The sequence below is a fragment of the Canis lupus genome, chromosome 21 (genome assembly GCF_011100685.1).
Source record: "Canis lupus familiaris isolate Mischka breed German Shepherd chromosome 21, alternate assembly UU_Cfam_GSD_1.0, whole genome shotgun sequence".
Classification (NCBI taxonomy): Eukaryota; Metazoa; Chordata; class Mammalia; order Carnivora; family Canidae; genus Canis; species Canis lupus.
Window position 1 is genome coordinate 31581306 of NC_049242.1, and position 26513 is coordinate 31607818.

At 40.7% G+C, this 26513-nt stretch overlaps 1 protein-coding gene and 1 long non-coding RNA gene across 3 annotated transcripts in view; one reads left to right on the forward strand and one right to left on the reverse strand.

The window, feature by feature from the left end:
- Window positions 1-26513, forward strand: part of SYT9 (synaptotagmin 9) — a 192243-nt gene that overhangs the window by 55264 nt on the left and 110466 nt on the right. For both annotated transcript variants that reach the window (XR_005375717.1, XM_038568931.1), the window contains exons 2-3: window positions 1298-1649; window positions 10833-11379. Coding sequence is in view for 1 of the 2 variants with exons in the window: in XM_038568931.1 (XP_038424859.1) it covers window positions 1298-1649; window positions 10833-11379 (899 nt within the window). In the remaining variant the exon portion in view is untranslated. The remainder of the gene's footprint in view (window positions 1-1297; window positions 1650-10832; window positions 11380-26513) is intronic.
- Window positions 1-26513, reverse strand: part of LOC119864997 — a 29637-nt gene that overhangs the window by 347 nt on the left and 2777 nt on the right. The window contains exon 2 of the long non-coding RNA XR_005375719.1: window positions 1275-1417. This is a non-coding gene — a long non-coding RNA (uncharacterized LOC119864997). The remainder of the gene's footprint in view (window positions 1-1274; window positions 1418-26513) is intronic.

Consider the following 26513-nt stretch of genomic DNA (forward strand, 5'->3'; position numbering starts at 1 on the left):
CTTGTACAGTTCCCTAAACTGAGCACAGTACCTGGCATGTAATGGACATTCAGAAAACTTGGGCTGAAGCAATGCAAATATTTTGATGATGGACAGTAAAGGCAAAACCTGGGAGAATTCTTGGAGCTCCTGAGTGTAATGGAGCACAGTAAGGGCAGGTGCGAGTGTCCTTTAAAATAAGGGGTTTACAACCACCACAGTGCCAGGAATGAGTTCAGGTTGATGCCTTAGCCTCCCTGGCTCCACTGAGGCACGGGGCAGAAGCCTGAAGGGGGGTGGGCTATATTCTGGGAGTTAGGGGCATAGCTACTGCACTGCCATGGGCCCTAGCTGAGGTCACACGGTCCAGGTAGCAGATGCTATGGTTGCCTTGCCATATCCATTCACCCTCACCACTTCAGCGCGTGCCTGCTGACCTCCAAAGGCCAGCCTCTGCATTTATTTGAATGTGGGAGTTTGGGACTGCACCACTTGTGCTGCAGGTGGGAAATGCCCCATGAGAGCTGCCCTCCAATCCCTGACTAAGGGAGCTGACGTTTTACGTAACCCAGCTCCTTGCCTCTTGTGGGGGTGACTGAGGTGTGACTCTTGCCCAGGAGATGTAACCTCCATCTGTAGTGACTGGCTTGGTAAAGCCTCTTTTGCTGGCCGCCTTCCCTGGACCACTTCCCTACTCCTCTACCTGTGTTTTCTTCACTTTATAAATAAACCACCTGCCCTTGAATACTTGTCTCGGGGAGTGCTACTGGGAGACCCAAACTATGATGGCTGGTGCTGGGTCCCGGGCACCCGGCCACTGGCTGTAGGATATCCTTGAGGCTTCAGAGGACTTGAGCTTCATGTTGCTTAGATTCTTCAAAATCAATATCAGAAAGAGAAAGAAAACATTCCAGTTTCTTTTGATTTAGAAAACTGTTACACAACTCCCAAATTCTATTATACGGCTCTCTGAAATGACCGAGTCATTTTTAAGGACTGCTGAAACTGTCCTGCTCACAAAACCCCAGTGATTTATATTGCCCTGGTGTAGGGTCTCAGTTGCCTTAGAGGGCATTCCTAGTCTCCCTGAATATATCCTGCCTCTTGCTAGAGCAGACCGTTCATCGTTTGGAAATACTGCCTGCCTGTTACCTTCCCTATGCTGTCTCTGAGTCTCACTGTCCCCACGCCAGAATCAGGTGACCCTGCGGCCAGCTCCCGAGGGATGAATGGATGAAAGGGTCATCTGCCTGCATTGTGCAATGGATGGGCCCAGGAAGAGCAGCCACACTGACCTTTGATCTTTGCTTCTTTGCAGATATCTCGGTGAGCCTGCTGACCCTCGTGGTCACTGCCTGTGGCCTCGCGCTTTTTGGCGTGTCTCTCTTCGTGTCTTGGAAGCTCTGCTGGGTTCCGTGGCGAGAACGAGGCCTGCTGTCTGGTAGCAAAGACAACAACCGGGAACCTCTTAACTACACGGACACAGAGACCAATGAGCAGGAGAACAGTGAGGGCTTCTTAGACCCTCCCACCCCCTGCCCTGACTCCTCCATGAAGATCAGCCACACGTCCCCGGACATCCCCCTCTCAACCCAGGCGGGGGGGCCGGAGAACTGTGCCCATGGCGTCCGTGTACAGCGCCAAGTCACAGAGCCAACCTCGTCGGCCCGGTCAGTAATGCCCCCTTCCTTTCTGAATGCAAGGCAAGGACCACTCTCTTCCCTCTCTTGCCAGTAGTAGCATTGGTTAGCGCTGGAGCCCGTAGCCTTTCATACGTCCATTCAGTATTAGAGACATGAAGATGGGAACATGAAGGAACCAGTGGGCTCCTCCTTCCCTCTCCTGAGCTCCCTACGTAGGCTCCACTTTAGCCATAGTAGTAGAGTTACATCACCAAGACTTCCCATGTCAAGTACTAAGAACTTCATAGGCATAATTTTACGGTAGTTCACAACTTTGCACAAGATGCCAAAGTTATCATTTTCATTTCACAAAAGAAGAAACTTAAGTCAGAGAGTTTATTTTTTTTAAAGATTTTATTCATTTATTCATCTCACACACACACACACACACACAGAGAGAGAGAGAGAGAGAGAGAGAGAGAGAGGCAGAGACATAGGCAGAGGGAGAAGCAGGCTCCACGCAAGGAGCCCGACGTGGGACTTGATCCCAGGTCTCCAGGATCAGGCCCTGGGCCAAAGGCGGTGCTACACTGCTGAGCCACTGGGGCTGCCCAAGTCAAAGAGTTTAAATTTAAAAAGGTCATATGTTGATATGCCCTGATTCAGCCAACACCAGAGCCTGAGCTCTTAACCACTCTTCCTGCTGTCCTCCTGGTGCTATTGAATTTATGCCCCATGCTTCTGACCTGCCCTAGCTGTCACACACAGGCTGTCCCCATAGTACACAGAGTGGCTCCAGGCCTGACTTTCTTCAGCCTTTGAAAGGCCTAGAGCCCCCAGGCCTAGGGTTACTTGCTTTCTATGGGTGGGATGCTCTGTGCTTTAAACAGGAGAGAAATCCTTTAGTGCAGTGATAAGCAGCAAGGGTTCAGGGGATCAGGTGAACTGGCTTTACTTATGTGCGTGACACTGGACATATTACTTAACCTCCATGTTTCCATTTCCTCTTCTGTGAGAGAGGAATAGTAATAATAGCAACATGTGGGTGGTTTTAAGAATGAAGCAGTAGCATGTACATCATGCCCTTTGTACAGGCTGCATCTGGTAAGCACACCAAAGCCTGAGCTGCCATTTTGATTGCAGTATTGCCTTGGTCATGATCATTTTCATTGCGACTGGCTTCTCCCAAGACTCAGATGGGGCACAGATGTGGCTTTGAGGTTAAATAGCCAATTCCCAATTGCTGGATGTAAAAATCCTCTTTCCGTAGGAGATTTCAAGAAGAGAGATGGAGAAAGCAGCTTTTTTAAAATGAAAATTTGCCTGAGCGATAGAGGAATAGCATGTGCTGTCATTCGGAAAGTATGAGCACAGTTTGGGGGCATTTTTAAAACATCTTTTTTTATTTGTTCTCTAGAAACAGAAATAAGATTTTACCCTTTTTTTATGTTAATCGAGTTTATCCTAGAGACTCTGCTCATTCACATTAAGTGGGATGGAATATGACAGTTTATAATTTAATTTTTCCACAAACCTATTTTAGCATCATTTCCAATTCTGAATCAAAGAAGTAAACCTAAAATATTCCTCTGTAAGGAAATGAATGGTTGTTTGCCATTTGATTTAGAAGAACTCCTCAGATTTTATCACTAGGATTTCTCTTTAGATATAGACTTAAATATAACTGGAGCTCTGTTTGATGCTGTCATGGCATTCATGTAGTGGTGCAGACTTGGAATAAAATTCCTTCAGTATTTCAAAAACTAGAATCTTTCAGATGAAGTATCCATTGAAATCATCTCCTATTTGTTTTTACTCTGCCTCTTAATTTTTCTGATCAAGTCCTCATTGATATAAGATATAAGGTGATAGTACTGTGCTTTTATTAGATTATGTAGCTGAAGACTGCTGTAATTCTAATGAATTGATAGCAGTAGTATCACTATAATTATCACAATATTTATTCTAGAAAAATATATAAGTAATCTACACCTCAAGAAATATATTTCATTTAAAAATAAAAACTGTGGTAAAAAAATAAAAGTAAATGAAAACTGGTATCTTCAACATTGATTTATGGAAATTGAATAGAAGGAAAAAAAGATAAAAAGAAGAAGCAAAGGAATTATCCCTATAAAATGAATTTTACATTTAGATTTATTTTAGTTTTGGAGTCACATAATTATCTTTTCTGATGGCCAAAATCAAGTTTAGTAAAATCTGACCTACCATAAGAAAACTAAATTCTTTCCAGCTGCATTTGATCTAATACTGATAATCTGCATCATTATGCATTTAAAACATTCTTACCTAAATTACTACTGACCCAGTTTTATGGGTTATGTCTGGAAATACATATCTATGATTCATGGTCTCACCATAATGAGTGGTGTGTCATCTTCTAATTCTTTAGGAATTGTGTTATATTATAAACAAACACAAAACCTTTTTACTGACAAAATGGGAGAAATGATGTTCCAAAACATTTTTAACACTGTTTTTTAATTAATATTTTTGATACTGAATTTGGGGAGGGAGCAGGTACTCTGTACTGAGATACCTCTAAACAGTCTGCTCTGCTAGTTCTTATTTCTTTTTCTTCTCATTATGCTCTTTATTTTCTCACTCCTGTCTCTTTCTTTCTTACTGATTCTCTCCTAGAGTTGTTGTGATTTGTTCCAGGGGTCTTAGGACATCTCCTTGACCCAGAGCACATAAGACCTAGACTCCCAGTTAAGGGTGTCTCTACTGTCCCCGAGATCCATTGGCATAGCTTCTCTCATAGCATTGACATTGGGAAGCTCACTGTCTCCTGGCCTCTTGAACTTGACTATATGTGGCCCCCCACCAATGTCTGTGGAGTACCCTAAAGATGAGCCAAGTTGTGTTATCTTCTCAGAAGGTTTCTGGTCAGGATGACTTTCTCTTGTTTTCCCAAGATCAAGCATGTTAACATTCTGTTTCTACTTAGCTCAGTTACTATTAGAACCCTCCAAAGTTCCTCTTAATTCTTTGCAGTTTAGATGAAATATCTTTTGTGTAATATCCTGGGAATATGGATTTTTTTTTTCAGAATGCTTCAATACCAGAACATTTTTAAGATCTCTCTTCCAAATATATAAAAATCCCTGAATCCTCAAAATAGAAGGAACCTTGACAGGCCATTTCCTGGTTCACATCCCGAGATTAAAGTCCAACCTATTTTATTAAGTCTTCTCAAACTTCCTAGGTAACACTTTGGTTTTATAAAAATTTCAGTGACCACACTGCCATCTTTTTATCAGGCCTGTTAGGGCCTGCATGTTGTTGCCACAGTCTCCTGTCAGCTCACCAACTCAGCGCCACATGGCACTACCCTGGAGGACATGGACTCACTAGGAAGCTTTATCTGGGAAACCTTGTCACGTTCCACCTACCCTAGCCTCTCTCTCAGTGTCTTCAGAACCTCCCACCTTTTCCTGCCTTGAGGCCTTTGCACGTGCTGTTCCCTCTGCCTGGAATGCTTTTCCTTTTCCTCTCCAGCTCCAGCGTCCCTCCTACAGAATCACCTCCTCAGAAAGACCTCACCAACCACCCTGTCTGAAGTATGTGCTCTTGCCTCCACCACTTTGCACTCTTCATTCCCTCACATGCTGCCTTGCTTGCATTTCTTCACAAGGTTGAACTCTCCAACTAAATGATCATTCACTTGCTGGTCGCCTGTAACCCCTCTCTAATCTGTGAGTTCCATGAGCTCAGAGACCACATCTGCTTTGTTTTTCCCTATATATCCAAACCTTGTGCAGCCCCCGGCATAGAGCACATAGAGCAGACTTTTAGCATGGATGACTAACAGAATACCTTCATCAGTATGCAGCCACTTTTCTCATGTTCTGCTGACAAGAATGGCAAAAGGCCAGAAGTGTAAACCGAAGAAGGGCCTATATGGGATGAGGCTGGAGGAAGGCCTTTTGTAACCTGTTTTACCTTCATCCAGAGCCTTACAGGAGGACTTTTGACCTTATCTCTGGAGTCCATAGAGTCACAGAAATATTCTGACAGAGTTGAAAGAAGATGACAGTCATTGAACTTTAAATTTGGGTCCCATGGCTGGCCACAACTTGGTATGCTGGGGTCAAATGTCATGATTACTCAAGAGTACCACGATTCTATTAAGCTATGCTTTTGTAGGTGTGTGGTGAAAACATTAGTTAGGTGTAAACATTCAAAATGCAACAGTTTTTTGAATTACTCTTAGATGTTTCTTCAGATTTTAATACACTGACAGCTTCAAAAATGGAAGCTGCTTAGACCTCTTTTAATTCTCATGAGGTTCTGAAATTAGATGTAAATGTACATTTTCTCTACTGGGATTTAATTATTGGAAACCAAACCATATGTCCTTGGCATTCATATATTTCCTCAAGACACTTGTATTAAGCATCTGCTACATGCAAAGTTCTATAGCATGCGCAGGTCATAAAGATAGATAGATAGACAGACAGACAGACAGACATCCCTGACCTCAACAGGTCCATAGCCTAGTTGGGAAAATAGGTGAGAAGAATACCAGTTACACACATTGAAGTGCTCCAGTTGTTCTCTAGATTAATCTGGCAGGAGTGTCTCAGATGCTTGGGACAGGGTGAATAGGGGCTATAAGGGGCTGATTCAGGCCTGTAATGATGAGGCCTGAACTCAGTTGGAAGCAATGGGAATGGAAAGAGGCATGAGTTGTAAGCTACTTTTGAGAAGGTGTTGGTGGACCTAGGCTTGTCAAATAAATAGGGAATAAAATATTCTAAGTGAAACCAGGATTTCAAACTTGTTTAACTTGGGGGATGTCGAGGATGTAGGTCATGTATCAGAGTATCCAACTGCACTTGACTACATACCTCCACGGACCAAGGTGTGATGCTTACATCTTTGTTATATCATCCATTCTGGAAACCTCTGAATCCTGTGCTAAGAAAGGTCCCCATTTCCTTCTGCCCTGTAGTCAGTTCACTGCATCTGCTCTGAGACTTCCTCTTCCGAGTCTGCCTGTGGCTCAGGACAATCCAGCTCTCTCCTCTTTATTACCCAGGGATATCTTCATTGTTCCCAAACTGCCCTGTCTTGACTTGAACCTAGTAAAGAAACCCATGTGGTTCTGAAATCAGTTTGCTTCTCTCTTTCCTCTCCTTGAATCCTGAAGCTCTGTCAACAGTGGTGCTCCAGATTCAGGGAAGGGATAGGCCAAATTTCACCTCTGAAATAGGGTCACTGAGGTGATGGTGGATAGAAGAGCGCATACTTGCCTATAGTTGCATGGGAGATGCAGAGGTGGAAGGGATTGTGGGAATGATGAATGTTGGCTCTCCCACAGACCCTGGATGGAACATGTAGGCATATGTAAGGAGAAAGCTTTGGGGACACAGAGTTGAAGATCCTATCTTGCTGGAGAGCTGGGATCCAAGATGGCAACTTACTTAGCATCAGCTTGGAAGCTAATAATATGAGGCCAAGTTAATGTAGCCAGGCTCTATGAGAGTGCCATTTCCTCCATGACCATTTCCCAAGCCAGGGGCCTCTCTCTCTGCCTGTCTGGCTCCTTAATGTCTGGTCAATTCTTATCCTCTTCTGACCTGCTGTGTAGTCAGTGTTTGACTAACTTGCAGGCAGTGACTAGGTTTGCGTTTCTATGCCCTCCACCCTACCTGACCCCTTGCTTTGCACATTCATATTTGGTGAATTGTGGTACTACCCTCTTTCTTAAAATCCAGTGGAGGTAGTTGGCTATTTGGGTGATGGTTCAGGGACTTAAAGTGGGACCCTGGAACTGGTTAATTCAATTTTGAGGAAAGAGAGAAGGGAAAGCTTTTTACATCTGGGATCTTGCTTCTGCTAACCTGAGGCTACATATCAGCAGGAGGCTCATAGTCCTTCAAGCATTAAAGTGTTTTTGAGTTTGTTGTGGGAAATATGCTTTACAGGTTTTGTTAATCATCTTCAAAATTAATCTTTCTCCAGGCTCAACCATCAATCTTCCAAATCAGATTGGGACAGCAACCTCCAATCTTTCAGTTCTCTTCCACAATCTGAAAATGTCCTCCCCCTGCACGAAGGGAGGTGGGTCCAGCAGAGGATCTTCCCCTCACTGTCCAGCCTCTCTAAGGACAGCATCAGAGTATGACTTATTTACAGAGGACCTTGTCTCTCAGCTTTCCCTTTCCCACCCCAGTCTTTGGAATCCATTCTTTCTCCTTCCTTTCATTATGCACATTTAGTCCTGAGAACACCCAACATACAGGACTCCTCAGACCCTCTCAGGGGACTGTCTGCTTCAGACACAGATCCCTCCTTGTCACACACTCTGTGACAGTAAAATTCCAGACCCTTACCCTGGAGGCTTCTAGTTTACTGTAGTCAAAGGCCACCTCCATTGACCATTTTAGAACCACCTCACCTGGGATGGCAGGAGCCAGATCAAAAGATTCTGCCCCTCCCCCCCCTCGTACCTCGATTTAGACTTGGTTTTCCTTCCCACCTCCATGTGAGCAATCTATGAGAGCTATGGGATGGATATGGATTTTCCATTTCCTCTCCTTTGTCTTCTTCTCATCCCTGGGACAGCCCTTTTTGCTCATGTCTCAGCCCAGAGAGCTGCAGAGGTTATGTGGAGGGGCAGTGAATTACCCTGGTTCCCTGACTGCTTTGAGCTTCTCTGGTCTGCTCACCCACCCCCCAACTCCTGTAATCCCTGACTCTCTCCTGAAAGGAAATTGAAAGTGATTGAAAGAGAGCCCCAGGGAGCGAGCACTGTCATGGCCTGTTACAGTCTGTGCTGTCTGCTTTAGGCCACTGCCTTATAGTTGGATTTAGTGGTTTTCCTAATAGTAAGTGTGGTTCTGATTGGAGGCAGAAGTATTGAGAATGAAATTAGTGATGAAGAACATTTGGATAGATGATTGTGTTCATATCTGTGTTTTATTTAAAAAAAAAAAGACTCTTTAGCTCTATTACAATTTTGAATGGAGGCATCCTGTGCAGTTGGGATCTTGCTTTGGTCTTTGAAGTAAGATCTCTTTATGATATCCTCCCCAACCTACTGCCTCGATCTCCTGGCAATCCATTGTGGTTAGGAAAGACAAAGCACATGGGACTTACTTCTGTTCAGATTTCCTGTCTAAGAAAATGTATAAGTAAAACAGAATATGTTCCATTGCTAAGCAGTCAGAGTCATGTATTTTAAATTTAAATTTACATGGCAGGCCTAGCCTACAGATAGGGTTAAGACAAAATGTTGCTATGATGAGTCTAAAACCAGTACTCAAAAAACTCAAGGTAAGTTGTTAGGCACAGACAGTCTGCTCAACAACCACCTTGGGAGAGAAGTGATAGCCGAGTGGCAGGGTCTGGGTCTGGCATAGACACAGGACTGGTGTTCCATCAGACGTTGGTACAAAGAAGGTATGTGTCATGGGCCTTGAGGAGGCACTTTTAATATTTAAGCAGGATTACTAGACAGTTCCTGGAATGATCTGTTGTAGGTGGGAACTGACACCAGACCCAAGTATGACCCTTATTTCAATCCAGCCTAGAAGGAAAAATCAACATCAAAGGCCAGAACTGGCACTAGCCCCTTATGGCCTGTGCAGAGGGCTGGGCACTTGCTGCTCCCTGCCAGTCTCTTCCGCTCACAGACCCCAGTGGAGTGAGACTGGAGCTCTGTTCCAGCTCTACAAAGGGCCAGTGTCTGGACAAGGGAATGGCTGAGCTTTACCAGCACAGGGAGCCACTTTTAGGTGTTTAACAGCATCCCTTACCCTCTCCCTCCCCCTGAGAAAGCATAAGATGCAGAGAAGACTTCAGATGGTAGACTTCTTTGTAAGAAATTAAAATCTGACAACAGAGACTTACAGATGACACAGTTTTTGTGCATACGGGAATGTATATGCCTTTGAGGTATCCGCTTGCAGTGGACTGTGTTGGCCCTGACAGGTCCATGTGACAGTTCCATGACTGTGTTTTTGCTGTGCCGTGGAGGTGTTTGGTGACCACAAGTATATCTGAGGATGAAGAGGAATGTTCAGCAGCACAGCATCTACACCACAAGGGAGAGTAGTTTCAAACATGTTTGGGGGTCTTTTAATCCCATTTTACATCTTTATTTCATAAAGTCATCTCAGGAAAGGAAGAGAAGACAGACTCAAATGTTTACTCTGCCTCTCCAGCTATTTATCAATCCCTCAGAGACAGCCTGGCTATTCCTTTCACCTAATGGTGGAGAGAGGCTACTTTGGTTAGAAAATACAATATAATGACTCTGAACTCTGAGCAAAAACAAAGATAACATGAAAAACAACCTTGTACATAATGACTACATCTCTCAGTTTATGAGAGACCTGTATCTCACACAGATACATCAGGTTCCAAAGAGAATTTCAGGGAAACTACTCACCGAAACCAATAAGCTGATAGGGTGAAGAGTAAATTCTCTCGGCAAATATTTAATTTGCAAATATCAGTATTCGACCTTCTCTGAATCCCTACATACATTTATATGGCTTACCTTTAATTTCTATACTCTTAGAGTTTACTACAGAAATAAAACCCTTCCTCTTGATCACTGATCACCCACATAGTGTGACAGGAGCTCCGTCAGGGAGCTGCCACTTGTACCTGTCACAGACAACACAGTCCACTGCAGGCAGACACATCCTGTCACATGCATTCTCACAAGAGCTAAAACTGTTCTTGGGATGAAATGCTTTGATTTGAACCAGCAAGAATTTACTTACTAATAAAGTTACAAGCCAGTGACGGGAAGTACTATGTGATTTAGAGACAGATGCATTTCTCCTAAGACAACACAAAGCTAACTATTTCAGTTTCAGGATGACATTATGTATAAAGGTGAACAATTTTATTTTGAAAGCAATTTGTACAAATCTTTACATTCTACCAGCCGAATAAGCTTCTTTAATGGCATATTAGGTTAGAAAGTGCATTAAACCTTAAAAGCTCCAAGGTCACATGTTACTTGGTTCATTTCCTGATACCGAGCCTCAATTTTGAGCTTCGAGCCTTGGGGAGCAGCTTACTCACATTGATGAGCATTTTGAATTTAGGCCAAAAAAAAAAAAAAAAGGCCCACAGATCTAAGCTTTTAAAAGGGCATAACAGGCTACCTATATCCCATGCACAAGTTTCTGAGAAACCTGTGGCTAATGAGATTGTAACTTTGTTCTCTCTTGCTCTTCACTCAAGGCATAATTCAATCCGAAGACAACTCAACCTGTCAAACCCAGACTTCAATATCCAGCAGCTTCAAAAACAGGAACAGTTGACCGGAATTGGTCGAATTAAACCAGAATTATATAAGCAGAGGTCACTGGATACTGATGATGGGACTAGGGGTAACAGCAAAGCCTGTGGGAAACTGAATTTCATTTTAAAATATGACTGTGACTTAGAGCAGCTCATCGTGAAGATTCACAAAGCTGTCAATTTGCCTGCCAAGGACTTTTCTGGAACTTCAGATCCTTATGTCAAGATCTATTTGCTTCCTGATCGGAAAACAAAACACCAGACTAAAGTGCACAGAAAGACCTTGAACCCTGTGTTTGATGAAGTGTTTTTGTTTCCAGTTCCCTACAATGACCTTGCAGCACGGAAGCTTCACTTCTCTGTGTATGACTTTGACAGGTTCTCTCGCCATGACCTAATCGGCCAAGTGGTGGTGGATCACTTCCTAGACTTGGCTGATTTCCCCAGGGAGTGCATCCTTTGGAAGGATATCGAGTATGTCACTAATGTAAGTCCAACATTTCTCCATTTGGGGGGGCGACTTCTTGGTCTGCGTGCAAACAGATTATTTACACCTTCTTTTATTTTGGGGGCGAAGTATAAAATTCATGTCAATGTCCGGATGGCTGTTGTTTCAGAACCTTCTTGTACCTTCTCAGAAATGGGTCTTTACCAATATTCATTTTAAAAGTTCCCAGAATTACTCATGAAACAGTATTAAAGAATAACAATCTCTCTTTTCTACTTTCTAATTCTTAGCTATCCCCTAATTGGCAGTAGATATTATCTGCCCTCCTTACCGCATTTTCTGTAGAGCTTTCTTAGGTTATTTGCACTAAATGGATCTTTGCGTCCTATTAACTGTAATCTACAGCTACGAGACCGTTGCCAGACTCTCTGAGAGCATTAAATCCTTGCCCATGTTCCCAGGTCAGCTCAGTTGCATTTTCCATGATCAGATCTTCCTCTTTAATCCCAGAAGTGAGAATGATTGAGAAGAGTTGGCACCACATTTTAAAATACAGAGTCAAAGTGACAAGGAGTTCAGTCTGAAAAGATGTGCAGATAATGGCAAAACTAATCTATGGAAGGTCAAATCCAATTTAGAGCTCAGGAGAGAGTGCAAAAGTGCTCTGTAGTGACACCACATACCTGTGTTTACATTTTAAATGAGATTGCAGTGGTGATATTATTACTCCATTTACATCCTTTCCACTGTCCTGCAGATGTATTGACACTCCTGAAAGAGGAGAATAGACTCTCTTAGGGTAACTGTGATACTTTAAAGCCACTTCTTTCTTCCAGATTCCCTCAAGCAACTCTGCTCACACATCTTCTAGAATACAAGCCCTACTGAGGCCAGCATAGTTTTCATTCTCTGCCTTGGCATGCAAAGGCACCAAGCACTATAATCCTCCCTCAACTCAAATGATGATCCAGCTTGGAGTTTGGAGTCCATTAAGTGAAAGGCTTTCATTCTGTTCAGGAAGAGAACATGCAAAACCTCTGCCCAGTGACCAAATACCCACACTAGTACTTTCTCACTCTTGGCTGCCTTTGTGAACTGGGGATTCACTCACACTTTTGCTGTTTCAAAAGACACCATCTCTTCATGTGCTGCAAGATACCAGTGCCAGGTTTGTCCTGACTCAGATAAGCAAAGAGTAGCATAGAGTTTGGCTGGCCCTTACCATAATGACGAAGAAAGGGAAGAAAGAACTGGAGAAGGTGCAGGGAACATCAGTTGGTGAAACTAAGATGATTTGGGAGATGGGAAAAGGAATAGATCTCTTCAGACTTGAAAAGGTCTGTAAATCCAAAAATGGATGCTGGGGGAAGCAAGGACTGTATCGCAAATCCCATTTGCCAAAATCAGGAGGTAGCATGAGAAGCTTAAAAGAAACAAAATGGACTGTTTATACTAAGATATGAGTGGCTCAAGAACAAACTCTTTTACTGAAGTATTTACCAGGTTCCCTGGGGAATGAGCTGAGATATTGCTGGCCAGTAGGGACACTACTTGACAGAGCTTGGTCACACAGTCTGGTGTGGCATCCATTTATATTTTTTGACAAATGGATTCCACAAAATAGCTGGGATGATTATCAGAAAGCTCAACAGGGATCCTGCTCTGAGTGAACTTCTGAGAGACTTTATGGGCAGAGTAACACTGAGTACACAGTAGCTGATAAAAATCTGGATAAGGCTGATCCCTGGTGGAAACATCTAGAACAGTTTCCCATGGCATGAGAATAGAGAATGGCAGAGACCTCCTGCCCCTGAAATCACTGCCATTTTAGCACTTCACTGAGAGTAAGAGTTTCTGTGTCTATTGTTGGAGAATCCTGGATTTCCACTGAGTGGAGAAGACTGTAATATTATTTATTAAGGAGGAAAACTTACAAGGCTAAAGACTTCAGAATTCTCAGCTCTTTCCTCAGGCGAATAACAAATATTCTGAGCATTGATTTAGACCTTTGGATGGGCAGCAGGGGAGAGGAGGTTTTGAAAATGGAATTACAGTTTATGTCATAATCTGCCATATAATTTTTTTTAAATTGAAGTATAGTTGACACATAGTGTTACATTAGTTTCAGGTGTACTGCCCTATAGTTTTTAGAATCCCATTTTCAAAATTGTTATTTGAGGCTATTTTGATTGTGACTTTGTATAGATACTGAGCATGAAGGTCTGAGGTTTGCCAAGTTTCTATTTTTGTAGTATAACATGTAGGGGCACCTGGATGGTACAGTCGGTTAAGCATCTGACACTTGGTTTAGCTCAGGTTGTGGTCTCAGGGTCGTGAGATCAAGCCCTACTTCAGACTCCACACTCAGTGCAGAGTCTGCTTTAGATTCTCTCTCTCTCCCTCTGCCCCTCCTGCTCATCATGCTCTCTCTCTCAAGTAAATAAATAAATCTTTATAATATAGCATATATATAATGCAGTGTAGATAATGTACACATACAGATTAATGAGGGAATAATTAAATGAACAGGCACGAACCCGCTGTTCATCCGAAGAATAGAACAGGACCAATATTTGTGCTGACCCTTGGGTTGTCTTCCCTCCTCACATTCCCTCTCAATCCACTCCTGCCAAGCGGAAAACACTATCCTGAATTTCATTTATATTGTGACATATTTGTAAGACAATATATTGTCTGGTTTTGTCTGTTTCTGCTTTTCATAGCTCTTCTTTGACTACTTTTTTTCAGCCCACTTTGATTATGACATTTAACAATAGAGTTCAGTAGAGCTGCGGTTCATGTATTTTCATTGCTGTTTAATATTCCATTGCATTATAGATGACAAACTAGCTTTCCTGCATTGATGATATTTGGGTGGTTATTTGTTTTTAATGATTCTGAATAATACTCCAGAGAACCTTTTGGTGCCCGTCTTCTAATTTACAAATGCATTGCTTCCTCTGGGGTGCATCCCTGATAGATGTAAGGTGCACATGCGTTTAGCTTTTCAAGGCCACACAGAGTTCCTTTCCACAGTGACTGTCCAGACTGGCCCTTCCATTGGTGGGATAGAGAGTTCTTGCCTTCTACCTCCTCATCAACTCTTACAGATGCCACACTATTTAATATGTGTGTATGTGTATGCCCGTGACATGGTAAATAATTTATATTTCCTTTGTTGTCAAGTTGAGCATCTTGGATATGTTTATTGGTCATCCACATTTCCTTTCTTGCACAATGCTTGTTCAGCACTTTTACCTCTTCCTTACTGATTTCTGTATGCTCTTTGTATAGGCTGGATGCAAATCCTTTGTTGATGATGTGTATTAATGGACATTATCTCTCAATTTATGACTGTCTTTGTACTCACTTGATACTGTCTTCTGATCAATAGAAGCTCTTATGTTTAATGTAGTAAAACATAACAGTATTTTCCTTCATAAGTTAGTGCTTTTGTGTCTTTTTAAAGAAATCCTTCCTTACCCTGTGTCATAAAGATATTTCTCCTATTTTTTCTATTAGAAGTTTTAAAGTTTTGACTTTCCTAGTTATGATTCTCATCCACCCAGAATGAAACTGTAAGTGTATTACAGGCATCCTGTATTAGCTCAGGCTGCTGTAGCACCATATCGTACGCTGGGTGGCTGAAACAACAGGCATTTATTTCTCACAGTTTCAGAGGCTGAAAAGTCCAAGATCAAGGTGTTGGCAGATTTAGTTCCTTGTAGCTTTTTATCTGCTTTGCAGGCAGCTACCTTCTCAATGCATCCTCACATTTTTTTTTTTTAAAGAGTTTTTTAAGTAATCCCTACCCGGCCCTCCCAGGTAACCTTCTCAATGCATCCTCACATTTTGGGGCTCAAACTCACAACCCCGAGATCAAGAGTTGCACACTCCACTGACTGAGCCAGCCAGGTGCCCTTCTCTTAAAATGCACTAATCCCATCATTGAGTCCCAACCTTCTGGACCCCATCTAAACTTAATTGCTTCCCCAAGAATCCGTCTCCAAATACCATTGTGTTGGGGGTTAGGGCTTTAATATATGAATTGGGGAAGGGTGGGGGACACAAACATTCAGTCCCTGGTGCATCCATGTTTTTCCATATGGATAACCAGTTTCCTGGCATATCTTTTCAAAAATCTGCAGTGCATGCTCTGTCCCACATATATTTCCATATATCAAGAATCTACTTCTGAAAATTTTTTTATTTTGTCCTTTTTGACTATATCTACCTATAGCACAATTTGCAAATTACTGTCATTCTGTAATAAAGTTTAATATCTGAAAGGACAGTCATCCAACCTGCTTTTTCTTCAATTCAGTCTTGGCTGATATTTGACCTTTCACATAAATTTTAGAATCAAATTGTCAAGTTAATAATTTTACAGGTATTTGTTTGGACTTGTACGAAGTCTGTAGATTAGGGAAGTTTTGCATGTTTTGTGATACTGAGTCTATTCACAAAAGACAGTATTCTTTCATTCAAGGCTTGTAATTTTCTTCACGAGGATCCTGCATGTCTCTTGTTAGATTTATTGGTAGGTGCTATACTTTTCATCATTTCAGCTGCAGTTGACCCTTGAACAACACAGGTTTGAACTGCTTGGATCTACTTATACATGTATTTGTTTCATAAATCCAGTTCAGTGCTGTAAATGTATTTTCTCTTCCTTATGATTTTCTTAATAATATTTTCTTTTCTCTAGCTTACTTTATTATAAGAATACAGTATATAATACTTAAAATATACAAAATACATGTTAATTGACTATGTTATCCATAATTCCAGTCAACAGTAGGCTATTAATAGTTAAGTTTTGGGGGATCAGCAAGCCTAACCTTCACATTGTTCAAGTATCAACTGTAGCATTTTTTCTAAAATTACATTTCCTCACTTTTGCTGCTCTGCCTTACTAATGCAGGTTAAATTTTGTATATTTATCTTCAATTTGACAATCTTGAAAAATTCTTATTAATTCTTATAATTTGATTGCAGAATCTCCTGAATTTTCTTTGTAGATAATCAGATATGTGAATTGTGATAGTTTTGGTTTTTTTTCTAATCCGTATGCCTTTATTTATTTTTAAATTGAGTTTACAGACTAGGATTTCCAGTATAATGCCAAATAATAATTGTGGTAGTAGTCATCCTTGACTGTTCCTACTTTTAAGTGAAATGTCTTTAATATTTCACGGAGTAGGGGATGCCTGGGTGGCTCACTGGTTGAGCATCTGCCTTTGATGCAGGTCATGATACTGGGGTCCTGGGATCGAGTCCCATATCAGGCTCCCTGCAGGGAGCCTGCTTCTCCCTCTGTCTGTGTCTCTGCCTCTCTCTCTCTCTCTGTGTCTCTCGTGAATAAATAAATAAAATATTATTTATTTATTCACGAGAGACACACACACAGAGGCAAAGACACAGGCAGAGGGAAAAGCAGGCTCCATGCAGGGAGCCTGACATGGGACTCAATCCTGGGTCTCCAGGATCAGGCCCTGGGCTGAAGGTGGCACTAAACCACTGAGCCACCACCTGGGCTGCCCAAATAAATAAAATCTTTAAAAAAATTTCATGGAGCATGATTTTTCTGTAGATATTTTATGGACATCTTTATCATATTAAGACTACATCCTTCAAAAAAATGTATCCTTCCATTCCTAGTTGACTAAGACTTTTTATTATAAACATTTGTTTTGTCAAATGCTATGATCCTGTGAGGTTTTTCTCTGCTTTACTTTTTTTTTTAAAGATTTTATTTATTTATTTTAGAGAGAGAAAGAGAACATTACTGGGGGGGGGGGGGGGGCGCGGAGGAGTAGCGGAAAAGAGACAAACAGACTCTGCAGTGAGTGTAGAGCCTAACACCGGGCTTGATCCTATGACCCTGAGATCATGATCTGAGCAGAAATCGAGAGTTGGATACTCAACTGACTGAGCCATTCAGGTGCCCCAGGTTTTTCTCTGCTTTAATTTGCTATGATTCTATGAAGTTTTTCTCTGCTTTAATTTTCTTCTTTACTCAATCACATTTATCAGTTTTCTAATTTTGAAACAATCTTATATTCCTAGTATCATTCAAACTGACTTTGATGTATTACCTGTCTCATACATTGCTAATACTTTGTTTACATTTTTTTTATCTGTGCTGATGGGTGATGCACGTAATTTACTTTTTTATATGGTCCTTAGCTGGGTTGGAATCAAGGTAATTCTTGATTTATAAAATTAGTTGGGAGACTATTTTGGATACTTTCTTTTTGATTTTATTTTTTATTTTATTTTTTTATTTTGGATACTTTCATTTGCTCCCCCTTGGTGCTCCTGGAGGCTTTGCAGGGTTTTGTTTATTTTTCTCTGAAGTGAAAAGACCTCTTTTAGTCTCTGGCTTCTGTTTGGGTTTTGGAAGTGAGCAAGGGAGAGCGAGGTTGGCATATTTATTCCCCTAGAATACCCTCCTCAGGGCATATGTAGGCTGGCAAAAACTTTCAACTGAAAGCCTCAGTTCTAAATATGTCATTTTTTTGCGGTTGTTCTTAGAATGTTTTCCTGAGGATTAAAAGTGAGGGCTTAAAACTCTCAGCTACTTTGATTCTGGCATTACAAAGCTATCATTCCATAGTCCTCTGACCTCCATCTACATTTGAGAAGTTGACAGCATAATATTTATTCCTCTGTGTGTGTAATTTTTCTTTTCTTCCTTATTGCTTTCATTATCTTGCTTTCTTCTTTGGGGTTCTGTAATTTTACTATGACATTACTAAGTGGTGATTTCTTTTTATTTATCCTGACAGATTTATTGGGATTCCTGAATATGAGATCGATTCTTTTTATCAATTCTGGAAAATTCTTACCCATTTACCTTGCCTAATATCTCTGATAGTCTCTTTTGTTGTTCTTGTTTCGAGCATACTTTCAATTCCCTTTTTTATTTCTTTCATCATTCTGTACATAGTGTTTTTTATATTCTGTGACTCCTAACTCCAACTTGGCAGCTCTGATTTTTTTTGTTTGGTATTTCCATTGGCTCTAACTCATCATGCCTTATTGCTCCTTGTATTAAGTGATTTGTGATTGTACGCTCATCTAGCTTGGAACTTTGTCAGTGGAAAATTTCAAGCTCTGGTTTTAAATGCATTCCTTCAGAGATGATTTGTGAGCTGACCAACATGGAACCATTCTAACTAAATTTTGAGCTTGAGGGTTTAGGGGCAATAGAGAGTCAGGGTGAATATAGGCTCCAAATGTGTAAGTGCAGGCTTGTATTAATGGTTAGACTCGGGCAGGGGAGCCTTTTACCTTGCTTTACCTAGAGCAAGTCCAAGACCAAATATATTGCCAACATCGACTTACGCAGGGGAGAAGTTCATTTTTGCTTAGCCTTTAAGGATGTGTCCCTTAATCTTTAGGACTTTGGCGTTATGCATGATTCTCCTATAGTCTTCTAAAACCAGGCACTAAGCCACTGGAGATTCACATTTATTTCCATTCAAGCTCCAGATCCAGAGCTTATTTACTTCCATGGATTCATATTTTCTTACTCTTTCTGGCCTTGAAAAAAAAAATTCCATTACTGTCCTATCAGCTCTGCAATGCATTAAAAAGGATTTTGTGATCCAGTATTTTTAGCTGGAGGAGTTTCTGTGAGCATTTGCCCTATTGCTGGAAATACCATGTGCTATATTATATTGCTCAAAGTTTGTCCAAAAAAAGCAGTTTTTACTTGTATTAACTGAGTAGTAATCTCTGTATTGTATGTTTGCCTTGTGGCAAAGAGCCAGAAAGAACCTTAGAGGTTCTGTAATCTGAAATCCTCCTTTGGCACATAACACTGAAGTGGAAGGTTCAGCCAAGGTCACATAGCTGAATAATGGCCACACAGGAATTAGGACTAGGGTTTTCAACAACCAATTCATGCAGTTCATGAAAAGGTGTCTCAGAATTATCGTATATGCTGGTTTACTTCTCTTTACCTAGCTAACTCCTATGAAGCTCTTAGATCCCAGCTCAAATGCCACTTTCTCAGAGAACTTATATCTGAGACCTGGAGTAGGAGAGTAGGTGTTTTTGGTATTTGCTTTTATGACACTCTGTACTTTTGTCATTACTCATCGTGCCTTCTCATATGTATTTATTCAATTTTTTTCATTCTCCATTAGACTATTCTGGAAGTGCATGGACCATATATGTCATGTTCACTACCATGTGCCCAACCTCTAGAATGGTGCCTGGAAGTGAAATAAATAATATACACTTATTGAATAAAATGCAGCTCCTTAGGAGGGGCTAATTTGGTGAAGCTCTAGGGACTGATTTGGTTAGGAAGTGTTACACAGTGCTGAAACCTATAAACTAATCTTTTCATTAAAAAATTTTTTTGTTCTTTATTTCCCCAAGGAGATTATGGGCTTTGTAAATTTAGCAATCAAATAAAAACTAATCCTCACACTTTCTTGTGAAAGAATAAAATATGGCAATTATTGAGTGTAAAAACAGTAGTTTGATTAAACCTCTCAACAAAGCCATATGAATCAATCATACTAGGATGCATCTCTGTGGGACATGTGTCAGTCAGTAGAAGAGAAGACCGCATCCGGGAGAAGGTCGGAGTTGGGAGGGCATGAGTTCAGTGGTTTGGGTGAATGTTGGTTGTCATGCCTGAATCTAGACATTTCTGTATACCTTACTCATCACTGGCTGCCTCACAATAGGCATTGCACGTTCAGGAATCTCTCAATGGCACTTAGAAACTGATTCAGAGGGACACCTGGGTGGCTCAGTGATTGAGTGTCTACCTTTGGCTCAGATAATGATCCTGGGGTCCTGGGATATAGTCCTGCATTAGGCTCCCCATAGGGAGCCTGCTTCTCCCTCTGCCTATGTCTCTGCCTCTCTCTGTGTGTCTCTCATGAATAAATAAATAAAATCTTTTAAAAAAAGAAAGAAACTGATTCAGAGACTTTTTTTGAGAATGTACCATCATCTCAGCAAGACTCTAATTTGGGGGAGATGCTGGAGTTTTCACAGGGTAACAGCGGAAGTCATGAGGTTCCCTCCATGCCAGTATGGATCCCAGTTCAGAAAAGGAAAAGGTACAGTTTACAATAGTATAGAATCTCTTTTAATATTAGGAGTTTTAAAACTTTACATTTCCATCAAATTTTGACTTGTGAGTCATTGCAAAGTCCTGTATTTTTCAGTAGGCTGGTTTAGGAATTATCCTGTTCCATCTTCCAAGTTCCTGAGGCCATTTTTAGACCTGATAGAGGTAGATACCTGGAACTACTCAGGAGCAAATATAAGTATCCAGGGAAGCCAGTTGAATGCAAATGGGGCAGGCAGTCTCTGTTACTGAAGAAGTTTATCAGTTTAACCCTGTTTCAGGGATCCCTGGGTGGCTCAGCGGTTTAGCGCCTGCCTTCTGCCCAGGGTGTGATCCTGGAGTCCCAGGATTGAGTCTCATATCAGGCTCCCTGCATGGAACCTGCTTCTCCCTCTGCCTGTGTCTCTGCTTCTCTCTCTCTCTCTCTGTGTCTCTCATGAATAAATAAATAAAGTCTTAAAAAAAAAAAAAACCTGTTTCATTCTATTGCATCATTAGTCCTGAGTTACCATCATAAGATTGTATGGCTATGTCAGATTCGGTGTCATCTTGGTAGATGTGTAACATCTGGCTGCTAGGGTGGAGGAACAAGAAGGGGGCCTAATTTGTAGCATTTGTTTATTTCTGTGTGGTGTAAATACTCTTAGCAGGGCTGATTTCAAGCTATCAGTGTGACATCACTGAAGGTGGAATTGGCAAATGATGTTCACATTGGCTCTTGCAAGCTGGTGCCAGTTGATAAGAACTGGCTCCAGGACACCACTGCATTTAGTGCTGAAAATACTAAGACTGGTTGGATAACTGATCCTAAGGGAACAGCAATTCGTAAAATCCCATAGAAGTTTCTGGTTTCCAGCTGACGACAGGGAAGCCAAGTTCTTTCCATAATGTGGATGTGGGTGCAGTCAGCCAACCCTGGAGTCTCATGAACTGAATCTTCATGAAAATCCACGGAATCCCACGCTATCATTTCTCCCATTCATGATCCTTCAGACATGCTGTCCCCCTGACATCAAGATTATTCAGAAGTAGCAAGAAGTGGCACAAGTGTAGAGCAGAACATCTGAAGGAAGAAGCTACTAAAGCTGCAGGTCTCTGATGGAGAGACTTGGATAGGCTTTATCCTTTCAGAGAACAAACATTTGCTTTTCTAAGTGAAATACATGACAAATACAGTGTATATGTAATATATATGTAAGATTTGACAATACTAACAAAATCTACATTAGTCAATCCAGAATTTAGTTCAAGAAAGAGAACATCATCCATCTCTTTGAAGCTCTCTCTATGCCTTTTGTCTATCCCCCAAATCTCCCCAGAGATAATTGATAAACTAAATTTAAAAAAAAATTTTTTTTTTAAGAGAGAGAGTGAGCAGGCAATAGGGAAGGGCAGAGGGAGAGGAAGAGGGACAACCTTAAGTAGACTCCTTGCTGAGTGCAGAGCCCGATGTGGGGCTCCATCTCACGACCCTGAGATTATGACCTGAGTCAAAATCGAGTCAAATACTTAAATGACTGAGCCACCCAGGCACCCCAATAAACTGAATTTTATATCTATAGTTCTCTTGTTTGTAAAATCACTTTACCACATAAAAATAGGTTGTTCGGTTTTGCCTATTTTTGAAATTTATGTGGATAAATTATATGTATTCTGCAAACTGCTATTTTCAATATTTTGTTTTGAATCATTTATGTTCATGTATATACTGTAATCCTTTTTTGTCTTTTTAAAATTTTGGGCAGGGGTATTTTAGCATTCCATTGTATGGTGTACCATACTTATCTAGTCTTTTGTCAATAGATATTTGAATTAATTTGTTTTTTCTATTTTAGGAAATGCTGCTATATGTATGCTTTCTGTACATGTCTCCTGGTAAAAATGTGCAGGAATTTCTGTGAGGGTATACACCTAGGAATGCAGTTGCTAGAGCAAAGAACATTGTATCTCAAAGAGATTTGACCAGTGAACAATCCCAGCAACAGTACATGAACCTGTCTTTCTAACACTTAGTATTACTCCATTCTCTATTAAATTAACCACAGATTCTTTGGAATTTTGTACAGTGGCAGTTATTCCATTCATGAATAAGAACAGTTTTGCTTTTTCTTTTCCTTTTGACTTGTCTCCCCACATCACCCTTTTTGCTTGCTTTGTTGTATTTGCCAGGACTGCTGGTACAAAGGCCCATAGAGTAATCTTTGCCTTTTTCCTTATCCTAATGCTTTGAAGGATGCCTGGGTGGCTCAGTCAATTAAATATCTGACTCTCGATTTTGGCTCAGGTCATGGTCTGAGGGTCAAGAAATCGAGCCCTGCTCGGGCTCTGGGCTCAATGTGGAACCTGCTAAAGATTCTCTCTCTCAAAAAAAAAAAAAAAAAAAGATTCTCTCTCTCTCTCTCTCTCTCTCTCTCTCTCTGTCTCCCTCTGTCTCTCTCTCCCCCTTTCCCACCCTCTCCACCTGCTCCTCTCCCCACTCCTATAAATAAAATAAGTAAATCCTTTTTTTAAAGGAATTCTTTGAATTTTCATACTAAGCAGGACATTGGCTATAAATTTTGAAAACCTGAATGGATATTGAGTTTTATCAGATCATTTTTATGTATTTATCTAGATGATCATATGTTTTTGCTTCTTTCATATTTTAATGTGATAAAGTATGTTGTGTTATTTCCTAATTTTGGTAAAAACCACATTTCTGTGGTAAATCCAACTTGTCCATGATGTGTTTTTCATATACATAGATATACATAAATGTATATCTGTAAGTAAATTAATGAGTGAGATCAGCTTCTAATTTTATTTTCTTGTTTTCTGTTCATCTGGTTTCATGATCAAAATGAGTTGATGGAGCATTCTCTTTTCCTATTCTCTTGAGGATTTTGTGAACAATTGAAATAATTTTTTCTTTCTATATTTAGTAGAACTGACCCACACAACCTTCTATGTCTGGTATAAAGGGTCTGCCAATGTTAATTCTCTCAGTTTTTATTTGTTTGAAAGTAACACTATTTCACATTTACAACTGAGAAAACATGAGTAGACAGGTCTTTTGTGGATAATTTTTTTCTCAGCAAATGAATCTATTATTTCATTGCCTCCAAATGCTTGGTTTTGAGAAATCAGGTACAATCTAATTGTACACTTTTTTCTTCTCTGTATTAACGTTTCTCTTTGCGATTTGATAACATAAATGTTGTGGATTTTAAAAAAAATTATTTATCTTCCTTAGGATTCACAGGGTGTCCTGAGTCTGGGGATGAGTATCTCATTAATTCTGAAAATTCCCAGCCACAATCTCTTCAAATATTGTTTCTCCCTGACACTTTCTGTTTTTTCCTCCTGGAAATACATATTTTTAGACCTCTCACTATGTATTTTATGTTTGTTCCTTTGTTTACTTTTTTCTGTTGCTGATGCATCCTGGGTAATTTTTAAAGATCTGTCTTTCAGTTCTATATATCTCTCTTTATCCATTTCTAATTAGCTATAGACTGAATCCATTGATCCTCCCAGTTATTAATGCAGTTTTCATTCCTAGAAGCTTTGATTCCCAAAGCTTTGGTCATTTGTATAATCCTCTTTCACATATTCAATATCTGTTAAAAATTTCCTTAAGCCTATCAATCTACTTATATAATACTTTCAATCAGACAATTATAAAATAATATGATTATAGACATCACTTCTGCCTGCATTTGAGACAAAAGGAAAGTGTCAGGAAGAAAGAGTAGTACTTACTACCTCTCAAACTTTCCATCAGGAAAGTAAAGCTTTCTTAGAAGTCACACCAGTGTCTTCTGCTTATTTCTTACTGGCCAAATCTATGTCTAATAACCACATTTAAGAATGATATTAAAAACACAATTTTTAATTTTTCACCCTCTATGCTGGAATGTGACCAGATGAGGGGGTTGGAAATTAATGTCAAGTTATTTGGTCTCTAGGGTCTGCCCCAGTGGCACATGAGGAGATGCTCAAGAACTTCTCATTGAATCTGAGTCTGAATTGCAATATCCCATCTAGACATATAAGTAGGTGGACAAGGAGAAGGACAGAGCAGAAAGCTGAGCAAGCAGGCTGGCTCTGTTGGGATTCCTGTGTAACGTACATGGAGGCAGTACCAACAGCTCAAGAGATAGCAGGGTACTGATATTTTTCTCTATAAAATCTACCTATATTTTCATTATTTTAGGTGGAATTTGGAAAAGAGAACATTTATAGGAGAAATAAAAACACTTATAAAAAAACTCTATGGATTTGTATGTGAATATTTACAGCAGCCTTATTCATAATTACCAAAAATTGGAAACAAATGTCCTTCAGTGGATAAGTGGATAAAATGTTACATCTATACTATTAATACTATTGATGCTACTGAATAGTATTCAGTAATGAAGGGAACAATGTGTGCATGATGCACACACAGTAACATGGATGAATATCAGATGCATTATGCTCAGTGAGAGCAGACTGAAAAAGCTCCATGCTGTAGGATCTGTGTATATGATATCATCAAAAAAACCAGACTACAGGGATGGAGAACAAATCAGTGGTTGCCAGAGTTGGGGCCAGGAGATAGAGTGGGTGCAAAAGGGCAAAAAACAAAAACAAAAACAAAACAAAACAAAAACAGACTACAGGGATGGAGAACAAATCAGTGGTTGCAGGAGTTGGGGCCAGTAGATGCAGTGGGTGCAAAAGAGCAATAAGAGGGAATTGGGGGGAACTGATGGAACTGCCTAGTATAAATGTGGTGGTGGGTACAAGCCTCTGTGCATTAGTCAAAAATCTCATTCAACTGTCTAACTGAATTTTACTGTATTTAAATTAAAAACAAAAATTTCAAAATCACCTTTGAAAGGGAAAATAAATAATTAAATGAGAAAAAAAAAAGCTAATGAAAAGTCAGAATAGGTAGAGTTTGAAAATACCGAGAGAGTAGGATAATCAATAGAACAAGTTCCCTGAGAAAATAGGGGACAAAATCCAAAATACAGGTCCAAGGGTTGACTTTAGATACACACAGGGACATTGTTTTCTTTGTTATCAGGGGTTAGTAGGAAAAGGACAGGAGCAGAAGCAGGGAAGTTTGTAGATTTGGAGATGCATAATGGAAGATAAAACATAAAAATGTATGTGCCAAAAAAAAAATGGCATGAAGTTTTCACATGGAGGATCAACATTAATCAACTGGTGGTAGCTGACTAGAGGGCTGTGGGAAGGTTTAAGAAGCAGTATCATAGCCCAGCAAACGAGAAGACCAGGATCCAATAGCAATGACTGCCATAAGCCTTGGACAACCAATTCTCTTCTGTGATTCCAGTTTATTCTCTCTAATTGCTCACTCATGTATGTGTTCTCTATACATACTATTCTCTGTCTGCAATGACCTTTTTTTCCCACTCCTCTTCTCTGTTCAACTAAATGTTACTTGTCTTAGAAGTCCCACACTCAACCATCACCTCATTAAGTCAGCCCCCGCGCCCACTGTATCCACCCAGAACAGATCAGGTGTCCAAAGTATCCTATATGCAACTCTTCAGAGCCTTGATCCCATTTGACTGGAGGTATCTGTTGATCCTGACCCACCCCACTAAGCTAGTTGCACCTTGAGGACAAAGTCAGTGACCATGTCTTTCTTTATTAACCCAAGAAATAGATGATAAATGCTTTTGAGTAAAAAAAAAAATGAATAAGTGAACAAAATGAGCATAGCTCCAATATAGTGTGTGTATCTGGAGTAGGGATTCCCCAGAAGTAGAGGCTGGGAGGGATCCTTGTGCAGGTGATTTCCTGAGGCACTGCTCTCACGAAGTCTGTAAGGAAGTAAGGGGAGGAGGATAGGCAAGGGTGAAGGTCTGGTGAGAGCCTGTCTTGAGCCTGATCCCATTGGCAGCTGTGGAGCATGAAAGGCACCACAGGGGTATCCCATCCTGAGTCAAGCGGAGTGGGCTGCCTTTAAACCCCGAACTGGTTTGTCATCTGCTGCAGGCCATTTCTGGGGGAGAGGGTGTAACTAGTCCGTGATTTTTAAGGTGACTGCCTTCGGCGGAGGGCAACTCTCCCAAGA